Genomic DNA, 12,277 nt, shown 5'->3' on the forward strand with positions numbered 1-12,277 from the left:
TTCTATAACTATTATTTGTTTTCTGAGCTTTTTGTGTTTTCTTGTTTTGTTTTAGTCTCTTGGAAATATTCATTTCACTTTTCCATGTCTGTTCTGTGTACTTTTAAAAACCTTTACTTTTTTGTGCATCTTTTAATTTAGTCCTAAATTTTGAGATCATTGTCTTTTTCTTCACTTTCTTTTCTATGTTCAATCAATTCTTATTTATTTTTGTTTTGTACCCACTTCTCTTCTGCATTTGTGAATTTATGATTTGTGGTGTTTTTTCATACTTATTATTGCTTGTCTAACAATATTTGATTCATGCTGGAGTGTTGTGTTACAGTTTCTTCTGCTTCAAGATTGGGTCTTGAGCATTTTCATCAGATGAAGAATGTTGAGTCTCCATTTATTTCCTTTTTAGAGTAACTTTATGTGGATACTGACTTTCTCTTACTGTTTATTTTCAAGACTTGGATTTTCCTGGACCAGGGGTTTCTACAGATGTGGTTGAAGGATTTGGGTGGCTTACTATTTTTCTTAGTTCATGACTGCTCTCTTCAGTTGGTACAATGAAGTTCAACTTCTTTAATAAATAGCATCTTTTGGCAGTGGGGGAGGAGGGATAGGGAGAGTTTAGTATGTCTTAGATTTTATGAAACTCTTAATTTCTGTAGGAACCTTAATTTCCACCAACTTCTTTTTTTTCCTCTTCATCACCAAATCTTCAAAAGATGTCCCTTCTTCTAAGTTCCCTTGTTCTTGTCCAAAAGCTACACCATCTCTATACATACACATTTAAACTCATGTACTTTCAAGCCCCCTTTTCAATTCCCTACTAGTGAGTGCTCTAAGCTAACGTGGCTGTTCTCGGCATTTCTCTTCTCAGTGTGGGACCCTCTGAGATGCCACTGCACTCTCCTTTCCAGAGTCCCTGCTTAACTCTGCGCTTCCTCGTGGGCTCTACAGCCGGTGCCACTGACTTCTGGTGTTTACTACTCCCCTCAAATGAAATGGGAGTTTGCAGTATTCTATGTCCTGGTCATATGGTAGATATAATTGTGTTGGATGGTGAGTTAACTGTGATTTTATTTGCTGTCCTTGATCTGTATGGTTTTTGGAAGACATGCAGAGAGATTTAGTTTAGGCATCTGTCATTATCTTCAAAGAGCCCTCATTCTACAGCCTCAATTGATAAACGCCGACACATAAATTGTTAGAGGAGAGTTTCATATGAGCACTAGACAATTGGGCTGTCTTATTGGCTCCATATGAAGGAAACACAGCAACATTTTTTATACAAATGAAATATAGAAGATGGTTCATTCAGATCTCTAAGCAATTTCAGCCTTCACCCATTCTCCCTGACCCTGTTGCACCGATAGAATTCCTCACTGTGGTGAATGCATGTGATCAAAGTGTCCAGGGTAGAATGTCCTGGTGGTCAGTATGTCCAGAGTAGTCTCAGATGGTCAGTGCACCCAGGATACTTGATGTGTATGACATAGTCAGTGGATCTAGAGTGTTTATAGTACGTGGACCATCACTGTGAAGAGAGTGAGAGGCTGGTCTGTATTGATTGATTTGGATATGGATCATTCATTTTTGTATCCTTGATTCTTCCTTGTCAGGAAATATTATCTCTTCTTGGGTAGATGGCCCTAGACTGGAGGAGTGTGTGGTGTCAGCTCCTGATGGGATATGAGATCTAATCTCTCCATGGAAGGCCTTCTAGGCTTGTTAAAGAAGCTGGTCCTAGGATCCAGGCTAGGAGGAGAGCTGGCCACAGGAGAGACTCCATACTGCTCAGGTCCTAGTCACCTCCAAGTGGCAGGACTCTTCACCCAATTCCTGGAAGTTCTGCCCAAGGTCAAAGGTGCCTTGATTGCAGGCCCCTAACTGTGGTCCCTCTAAGTCTTTGGGTAGTGAGAGTCAGAATAAGGCAGAACAGCTGACCAGTCATAAGCACTGGAGTTGAAGTCTTCCTTCTACCACTGACTGGTTAAACTAACACCTCATTTCTCTGAGCCTGAGGTTCATCATCTGTAGTTGTTGTGCAGTGCTGGCCTATTGCCTGGCACCACGATACACCTTCAAAAAAATTTAACTGTCTTCAATTACATATGCATGTGTGTATATACATATACATATAATTCTATTTACACACTCATATAAAAATATGCAGAGGTAGGCAAAGGTAGGTTTACAGTTGTATGTGAAAGTTTATTCTTGTATTTTTTTTTTTATTAACTATTCTATTTTTCCATACAAGTAACCATAAGCCTACTTTTGCCCACCTCTGCATACACACACATATATACAAAACATACACACTCATAGTTTAGGTAGGTTTCTCCAAGTATGGGTATGGTTTTCATTTAATTATTAGATGTTGCCCTGGCCAATTTGGCTTCGCAGTTAGAACATCAGCCCATGGTCATGGGCTCCATTCTCGTCCAGGGCATGTACCTGGGTTGCAGGTTCAATCCCCAGCCCCAGTCAGGGTCATGTGGGAGGCAACCAATCGACGTCTCTCTCCCACATTGATGGGTTGTTTTCCTCTCCCCCTCCCTCCCTCCCTCCCTCCCTCCCTCCCTCCTTCCCTCCCTCCCTCCCCCTCTCTCTAAAAATCAGTGGAAAAAAATCCTTGGGTGAGGATTAACAACAAAAAATTATTAGATGCTTACATATCAACTTGCTGAAATGAATATGGGGAAAATCCCACTCAGCTGAAATCTGTAGCAAAAAAAACTGAAGCGATTTGTTTGGACAGGTGGTATTCTCTGATAAAGCAAAATTCTATATAACTATACATTTGTCATCGTTGTGAAAGCTAAACAATCTCCCCTCACACTCTTTGCCCTTACATAACCTGCCTCCGTACTTCGTAGATATCCATCTAGCCACGAAGACCCTCACCCCTACCCACCATGTCTCCAGCGCAGAAGTCCCAAAACGGATGTGCTGTTTGGCCTGTGCCACATTTTATCAAAATTTACATTGCAAACATTTAAATGTAAGATTTCACACAAGAAAATATTTCTGGTTTCTTTCCACAAGTGGAATGACTGGGCAGCATTCCTGAGGCAGTGACTTTCTGCTGGGCTGAGCCGTGACTCCCGGTTAGAGAGAAGTTCCTCACAGCCCTGCCCCTCTCTACGGCCTCACACTCGCGTTTCACTCATTTTCGGTCCTGACTTCTCCCCCAGAGGTATTTGACTCTTTTGACTCCTGTTCCAACCATCCTTTTTGGTTGAATTCTACTTCCACATCCTAGTCCAGACCTCAAGTACAATTCCGATGTTATCATGTAAGCCTGCTGAGTAAATCCCTTTCTGGCATAGACTGGACTGGACTGTGAACAGTAAAGACTAGGTCCACACAGCTTCCCAATCCAACTCAATCTTATCTTTATCTCCCCGTCCCGCCTCCCGGCGTACACATACCTTTCCCTCTGCTCGGGCTCCCTTTCCTGCATCGCCAAGCTCAACGAGCTCTTCCTTGGTCTCTACCTGGCCAGCCAAGTGTCACTCCTGTGTTCTCTCAAGTGTAATCCAGTGATTAATTCCAACAGTTATGTGTAGAGTTATATAATCATATGTTCGTTCCCTCCAAGAGGAAGGGCAAGAACTGGGTCTCACTCATCTTTGCATCCCCAGAGCCTAATAGTGCTCAATAAAGAAAGTTCTAACTGGATGCTTGACATATACTAAATCCATTTTGACCCGTCAGCTTGGGCTAAATTATGCTGTGGTACCAAATCTCAGTGGCTGATACAAGGAAAGGTTTATTTTTGCATCATGGATTGGCTGCATCCCGCCTCCATGTCTTCACTTTAGGACCCAGGTTGATAGAAAAGCCCCGTGGGACTGCCAGTCTCGCTGCAGCATGAGGCTGGTGTCTATGTTCTGGCTCCTGATGCATTTAGGCTCCTGCTCTGAGTGGCACACTTCATTTCTGCTCATATTCCATTGGCTAACGCAAATCATATGCACCAGCATGAAGCCAATGGGGCAGAGATGCAAAATCCTCTTAAAAGGTGAATAGCTTGCATTTGAATACAATTTACCACTCTGCCATCACATCCAGTTCGCCATCCTCGGGCCATGGAACCTGCAGAACACATTTCTCAGGTTTCTCTGTCAGCTGGCTTCTGCTAATGGGAAGCCCTCCCAGCAGACAGGCCAGTGTGAGGCTGGGAGAAGCCAGGGCATTTGGCTGCCTCCCAGCGCCGGGGCTCCTCCTGCAGAGGCTGTATTTCCTCCATGGCTTCAACCATCACCAGGCGGGCCTGCCGAGGTTTCCGCTTCTGCTGAGCACCCGGGCGCTGTGGACTGAGTCGTGTACTTTGATCCAGTCTCCTAATCTATAGGATGGGATCTGAGTAGGATGGGATCTGCTCACATCACCCAGTTGTTTCACAAATAAAATGAAAGAATGTCCCTGAATACATGTGAAAAATAAGGTGCTGGACAAATAAGGTACTTGAGGGTATACAAAATGAGGCAACATGATGCAGTAGAAAAAAACAAGGAGACTGGGGATCCTATCTCGGTTCAGGATGTTGCTCTGCCACTAACCTACCCAGGCAACACTGCGTTCTCTACTTCCCCGTCCGTACTTTGGAGATGAAACACTTTGGTAATGGAGTGGCTAGAGTGGCACAATGAGAATATCCGTGAAGACATGTAGTGTCAAGTGTGAAAAGCTATACCAGTGTTAAATGAATTCACTAGTTAGAAGCAGAAAAAACTTTATTTCTGTCAAATCAAAAAGTAGGAATAAGCTTCAAGCAAGATAATCAAAATAATCAATACAATTAACAGTTAGGACACTTACAGATTAGGTTTAGATACTTTGAATTAAGCACATACACCCAAGTCAAGGGGGCCGAGGGCCTTCCCGCGGAGGGAAAACGCTGACTTATCGTAAACACGTGACTTCTGGGGACTCGGAGCTGACGTTTCACAGGACAGTAAACCGAACAGACAAGTCAATAGGCTAAAAAACTGATGTAAGCTTGAGAGGGTTCACAGTGAACTGCCATCGGAACTCAGCAATTTCCCCCCAGAGATCTGTTCATCTCGAAAACAAGAGTATATAAAAATCAGTAGTACAAATTCTCATAAAACTAGAAAAGCCCTCTAAACCCTGACACCTTGGAGCTTACATTAAGACTGAGTTTTCGTTTTTCTTTCCTGGTCTCTTAAATAAAACACAAATCAGTTTGTTTTTATTAGTACATTTCTGACGTAGTAGCCAAAGCTTTAAAGTACAGGGAAAAAAGTTTCAATGAAATGGAGTTAGACACACCACTAATGCCAGAGAGAATCTTCTAGGTGCACAGCTCCTGTGATAAGTTTTAAACAGGAAGTTTTTATTTCCAAGATACTGAACTTCCTGGCACAGCCTAAGTATCACCAAGGAAGGAATATCCATGCCACGAGAGCTTTCTCCCTTTGGGAATGTTTTACCATCTATCTCTTTCTCTCTCACACACACACTAATTAAATCAGGGGTTCCCTGAAACATACAGATAATGGCATTTATTTTTGGCAAGAACTGTGCAATTTATTAAAAGGAAGATAAGGTATGGCATTTAATAAACAATTGTAATTATAATACATCTCAACAGATGCAGGAAGCAGATTTTTCTTCACAGCTGAAGTACGGCTTCATGGTTTCCCGACAGCTGGGGCTTGCACACTTCTCCTCTGGGAACCAGAATGAGTCAGTTACATTCAGAAAGGATGATAACCTAGGACCAGACCACATTCTTCTTTTGAAACACCAAATACACAAAGGAGTTACTAAAAATGGAGGGGAAGAGAGAAGCAATTCACACTGTGAACATGACTCCATGTTCATGTTCTTTTTTTTTTCCCAACTCTGCATTATGAATGGCCTCTGGCAAAATTAACTGCAGCAAGAAAAGACACTGTTAAATGAAAGGTAATAAACAAAGTTCATCAGGTAGACAGGGATGCCTCCCGAGATCCTGTAACCCAGGCAGAGTACAGATGAGACGTGTGCCCTCTGCATATTCAGTGTACACTACCACCAGGACCCACTGAGTGCCCATTTCCTGTCTCAGTACCAGAGCGCCAAAAACAAAGATTCCAGGCGGGAGCAAATACATTGTTTTGCCTATTAATGAGAATGGAAAGGTACCAAAGAGGCCCTGTTGAATTTCCTGATTAATCCCTCTAGGAACATGAAAACACAAATGGACATAAACAGGCTTATTTCCGTTTTTAAATACAAGGAGGCAGGATCATTGAAATAATATCTATTATTTAGGGTAAGTGTTAAGGATTTAATTAGACAATGCATGTAATGCACTTAGCATGAAGTAGCAGTAACCAGCAGCTGCTAAGGATGCCCATGCCACGGAACATTCGCGAAGGTGTGGTCTTTATGATGGGAGCAAAGACGCGCAGCAGGCTGGTCAACTGTTTAGACAGACAGCGAAAGTCAAATACTGAACTCGGGTTCCAGTGAATTAAATTTTATAAAAGCCCTACGTATGGGTCTGCGCAGGCATCTTTCTGTCTAACATTATCCTGTCTCAACATTTTAAGTGGCACGAAAAGCCGCAGCAGCACCTCTCACCCATCACTATTCCTTCCTTTCCCTCCCCTTCCAAATTGGGGGGCAGACCCTGGCTGAAGCTGGAGCTCATCTGAGCATGTCTCCTGGAGGCTGATGGGAAGTGACCCCGGGGAAGCGGGGTAGACAGGAAGCCGATCTCCCCCGTTTTGCCACCACCTCAGATGGCAGGCAAAGGTGTGAATTCGGCCATCAGAAGCATGTCAGGGTGGGAGGGAATACAGGGAAATAGTATAAAGTCAGGGCTACCCTGGGCTGGGCACACAGTCACCACTGGTTCACCTGCCAGAACTTCAGGATCAGTTTATTAGCAGGGCCTTGCCTGGGGTGGCAGCGAGGAAGTTATTTGTTCTGATCTCAGGAAAGAAAAGTGAGTAGTATCTGGAGAGCTCCCAGGAGCCCAGACCTATGTGTGAGCACCATGGCTGAGGGCACAAAACAATGGACACAAAAGGCTGGTGAGGGACATGAGCTCGCCTTCTCCGTTGATTAGCCTGGACGCCAGCCAGCCTACTTTGACAGCCTTTCGTGTTGTTTATAAATGAGTAGTTACGGAGGAGGATCAGGGCTCAGACTGTCCTCTAGCAGCTTCCTTTGCTTAAGCAATGGGACAAAGAAGAAGAGTGTCACCATAGGAAACTCTATTTTGATGTGAGGCCACTCTTAAATACAAGCAAAACCAAGCAAGCTCTCGCCTGGGTTGCTTGGGACAGCACACAGGTAGTTAGCATCCAAGAGCAAACTCAGGCTGCAGAGTCAGGAAACCCGAGTGAGTCCTGGCTATGCTGTTTATTGGCAGCAGGAGCTGGGCCAGCGCATTTCACCTGTCTGACCTTCTTTTATAACTGTGGGGTGGTGCCTATCACATAGGATGCTTGAAAGACGGAACACGGGCGGGGCAAAGGCAGGTTGACAGGGGTGAGTCCACAACACATATTTTATTCTTGTATCATTATCTATTAATTATTTTATTATTTCCCATATGAACTGGAAACCTACTTGTGTCCCACCCTGTCATGATACAGGTCCTAAAACTGAACCTATCACTCAGTAGGCCTTCAATAAATGGTACCTATTTGATGTTTGCATTCATGGTAAAGGTAAACACAGCGACATTTTGTAGTTCTCAAGAAGTAGGCAGCCTGCCAGGATAATGGGGAGCAGAGTGAATTCGGAGCTGGTTGGAACTCCAGCACGTGAGGACAAGCCGGAACCTTAGAGACCGTCCAGACTATGCCTGTGGAGCAGCCAAGGAACCGTGTGTGGGGTGCGGGGGGGCAGTGGAATGAAAACCAGGAAAAGCTGTCTCTTGAATTTCACTTTCCTCAAAATATTTTCCAAAAAAATTTTAACTTTTTTACAAAATCACCGAAGGGGTTTGTTGAAGAAAACCAGAAATATATATATTTTCGGCCACTGAACGTGCAACAAGCATCGTCTGTCAAAGGCCATGGAAAAGGTGTTTGTCCTTTGTTGGTCTCACCCAGCCGAGGGCCCCCAGGTGTTGTGCAGTCTCAGAAAGAGCAAACACTGCGAGACACGCTGTGGCCTGGCACTGGCTGTGGCCGTGGATCTTGCTGGGAGGGAGAAGAGAGTGAAGGATGGAGGCATAGAGTGTGGCCTCGGGGATCAGGCCACTTCCCTTTCCCTATACCTCCCCCCAAAACTCCAAAGGCAGTGATTGCACTGAAGTCACTCCCAGGAACAGTAAAGGACCCTCGCTGGGGACAATCACAATGCATGAAGAGGGGTATTTATTTTTAAGGCAACAGGAATACATTTCATTGCCCATCCCAGAGGAGAGCGAGAATTAATTATACAAGGTGGCCACCAAGTCTGGAAAGCAAGCAAGTCCTTAATAAATGATGTATTGATATTATATTACGATGAATGACAAAACAGTACTATCTGTATTTTTAGACTTTATGGCCACCCTATAGAATCTTTGGACTAGAAGAAAAACTCAGATTTTGTTTGCTCATCATTGTAAAGCTGTCACACACAGTGTAGGCACGGCCGGCGCAGCCTGTTCCCACAACCCCACAGGCTCCCTTCCCTTTACCCACCGTCTATAATACGCTTGGGTCACTCACAGGAGAAAAACACTATCAGCATCAACATTTAGCAGCATTTTCAAAATACATTTTTTTTTATCTTGAATAAAAAGTAAACTATTCCTTTAGTCCAGTAATTCCATAGGGTCTTATTACAGCTATACATAAGATATGATCTCTCAACATTTATGTAGGTGAATATTTCTTACTTTTTGAGAATTTTATTTTTCCACAGAAAACGAAAGGAACGATGTCCACCCATGAGAGTCAGACCAGCAGTTGAAGGAGAGCCTCCAAGAGCTCAGTTCCTGGTACATGAAGCGATCTGACATCACCCCTTAGTCTCAGCTCTTAGACAGTTCAGAGGGATAAAAGCAGTAAGCATCTGTTGGGAGAAAGGGAGGGGACGAAACAGATGTAAAAAAAAAAAACCACAGTCTAATAAAAATAGCAGAAGCCAAATCCTTTCATTCCGGGATATCCGAAAAGGAGAGATTCTATGGAGCATGGATGCAGACAAGAATATCTCTCCCAACCAAAGAACATTGTGGATTCAGTCACCGGAAGTCAGAGAAGCAACCACTGAGAGCCAATGGCTTCAACCTCACTGTCTCCAGGGGGCACACACCAGAGGCCGTGAAACAAAGCTCGGGCTACAGCCCTTGGCCCTGTCAGGCCTACAGGTGCTATGGTTCAATGGCCTTTAGGGGGTGGGAGAACCAGAGACCTCCACCATTACGGGTGAGAGATACCACTATGGCAACATCATTGTCAGAAATCAGCTAGAGCTTGGGTTTACATCGTTGGAGATCCAGTCTGTACTCGCTTTCTGGTGAAGGGCTGGACAACGGTGCAGAGACATCTTCAGTCCTTGGAGGTGACCCTTCTCTCCAAAGGCAGACAGGAGCCTCTTCATGAACTCCGTTCACGCATCAGTTTTCAGTCAGTCCCCCACTTAAACTAGAAAAGACACGGCAAGCTATCTCAGCTAGCTCCTACTTGGGACACGGCACCAATACTACACAGACAATGGAAAGAGCGACCACGTCTTCCTGGTTCTTCCCGGCCGGCTCAGTATGCTTCTTTGGACTGAATAGGTGTGATCTTGTTCGAGAACAGCGTGTAAACATAGGGCCAGATCTTGTTAGTCTCCGTTCCAGAAAACTGGTGGAGCACTCCTCGGCTCCTGAAAAACAAAGCCCAGCACACAAGGCATTTTAGCTTCCTTTTAACATAACATGAGAGCCGATAACATGAGAGTCCCAGGTAAAATGCAAGCTCAGTCTTGTAGTCTACACCACACACTGCTAAGTGCCTGAACGGCCCCTTCAAACGTATCACCACCCGCAACAGGCGTATCTAAAGGAGGCCATGGCTTCTGCAATTCTGGCTGACTTGCCACGATGCCATCTTTCTTCTCCCTTTAAAACATATCAAAGAACACCCTGGCCAGTTTGGCTCAGTGGTTAGAGCATTGGCCTGCGGTCCCGAGAGACCCGGGTTCGGTTCCCGCTAAGGGCATGTACCTCGGTTGCAGTTTGTCCCCGGCCCTGGTTGGTTGTGTGGGTGGCAGCCATTCGATGTGTCCCTTTCACATCGATGTTTCTCTCTCTCTTCCTCTCTCTCCCTCCCACTCTACCTGAACAAAAAATGGAAAAATGTCCTCGGGTGAGGATAAAAAACATATCAAAGAATAACATTACTCTTTGAGGACAATCCCAAATCTGCCTCACTACACACTTCTGAAAAGCGAATCACTGACAAAATTTGGTGTTCTAAAACCTAAATCATGACCATGATCATAAAATTGCAAAATGAATCATAATAATCTGATCGGCTGGCTAAATTATTTGGAGGCTGCAAGGTCAGGAACGGGTTACAGCGGAGGCTGTGAACTGCTGTCCTGAGTGCAGGTGCCTGTGTGGGTTCATTTGGCCTACATGCTATTAACATTTTTTAAATTTGTCACTAATATAAAAATTGGATTTTTTTTTTCCACACAAAGAGCCAGATTTCTGCTTCTCTTGAAAAAACAGGGATCATTGGTCACACTGAGCCTGAGGACCCCTGTGGTGATAATTGGCTGGAGCTGCCTAGAAGCTGTACATTCAACTGTCACCCAACTGCCCTTGCACCTGCCCCCACCCCAAGGCTTGACACTCATTTCCAGTACCTGCCTGGCCCCTGCAGCCATTTGAATTTGCAATCTGCAACGTAGTTTTAGCTTTTCTTTGTTAAACTCCCTCCAGACACATCTAGGCCACACATCGAATCTTTTAGCCAAATATGATATTTATGTGTGGTGGTGTCAAAATGTAAAACATTATTTCGGCCATTTAAAAAAAAAAAAATGAAGCCCTGGCCAATTTGGCTCAGCGGTTAGAGCATCGGCCAGTGGTCCAGAGAGACCCGGGTTCGGTTCCCGCTAAGGGCACATACCTCTACTGCAGTTTGTCCCTGGCCCTGGTTGGGTCATGCGGGTGGCAGCCACTCGATGTGTCCCTTTCACGTCAATGTTTCTCTCTCTCTCCTCTCTCTCTCTCTCTCTCTCTCTCTCTCTCTCTCTCTCTCCCTCTCTCCCTCTCTCTCCCTCCTACTATATCTGAACAACAATAACAAAATATGGAAAAATGTCCTCAGGTGAGGATAAAAGAAAAAAAAAAAAGAATAGAGGTCTAGATGAAATTTACAACCAGACAGGGACAGTCAGGTTGCAGAGCTTTTACTGGGCTTTATCTCTCACAAACAACTCCAGCACTTCATCTGACATGTGGAGATGTGTTGGCCTTGTAGGGTTTATCTTGCTGAAAGAGACATCACCCCAAGGCCCTTCCCACGAGGCTCCACGTCTTTCCCGTTGGCCCACGGCCACTGAAACACGGACGCGCACTCACTTGTACAGTTCAATGACTGGCTTCGCCACATCCTTGTACTGTCTTAGCCTGGCAGCAACTGCTTCTGGTTTATCGTCCTCCTGCTGGGCCAACGGTTCACCAGTGACGTCATCAACCCCCTACAAATACCAGAGAAACCCCAGGTAAAAACTTTCCTGGCAAAACCACGTATCCCCCTTTGATTCCTCCCACATAATCCATCAGGCCTGGGTAACAAAGGTAATGGTAAAGGTACTTGAAAAGAAACAGCACTCTTAACAGCATGTCAACCTTACTTCATGAGAGCTGACATTAAATCTTTATTAACTTCTCAGATCTTTCCAAACATGTTCCTGTGCTGGTGATAAATGATACCTTTAATTCAGTTTAAATTTCCACGCCGCCTCCCTCCGCCAACAAGCAAGCTTTGAACAATGCTACTCTGGCCCCCTAAACATTCCAAAAACAAACCTGCTTTCCAAAGTCCGAGTTAGAAAATAAAATGTTTCAAGGAACCACTGGTTTGCTTATGAAAAACCCTCGTCGAGGAGAAGGTATTTCCATCCTGTCTCAGCTAATGTTCAAATTCTATCGTGTAGCTTTTTGAGGAGTAATCTTACTCAGGTTATTTTCCTAAGTCAAATAATGACTTATCTAAAGGTAAATTAAAATAGGCATGAATCACACACCCATGGTAATCAGGAACAAGCACTCTGGGAACTGAAAAATGGCAATTAAAAAAAAACCTTGATTTTTAAATGT

At 44.4% G+C, this 12,277-nt stretch overlaps 1 protein-coding gene across 1 annotated transcript in view; it reads right to left on the bottom strand.

Moving 5' to 3' along the window:
* Positions 1–7,969: 7,969 nt before the first annotated feature.
* The window catches only part of AK4 (adenylate kinase 4), a 68,950-nt gene continuing 64,642 nt past the window's right edge, over positions 7,970–12,277 (bottom strand). The window contains exons 5-6 of the mRNA XM_036256166.1: positions 11,537–11,655; positions 7,970–9,828 (exon numbers count right to left, since the gene is read on the bottom strand). Of these exons, the coding sequence (XP_036112059.1) occupies positions 9,714–9,828; positions 11,537–11,655 (234 nt within the window). The 3' untranslated portion in view covers positions 7,970–9,713. The remainder of the gene's footprint in view (positions 9,829–11,536; positions 11,656–12,277) is intronic.

This window comes from Molossus molossus, unplaced genomic scaffold (genome assembly GCF_014108415.1).
Source record: "Molossus molossus isolate mMolMol1 unplaced genomic scaffold, mMolMol1.p scaffold_m16_p_12, whole genome shotgun sequence".
NCBI classification, from domain to species: domain Eukaryota; kingdom Metazoa; phylum Chordata; class Mammalia; order Chiroptera; family Molossidae; genus Molossus; species Molossus molossus.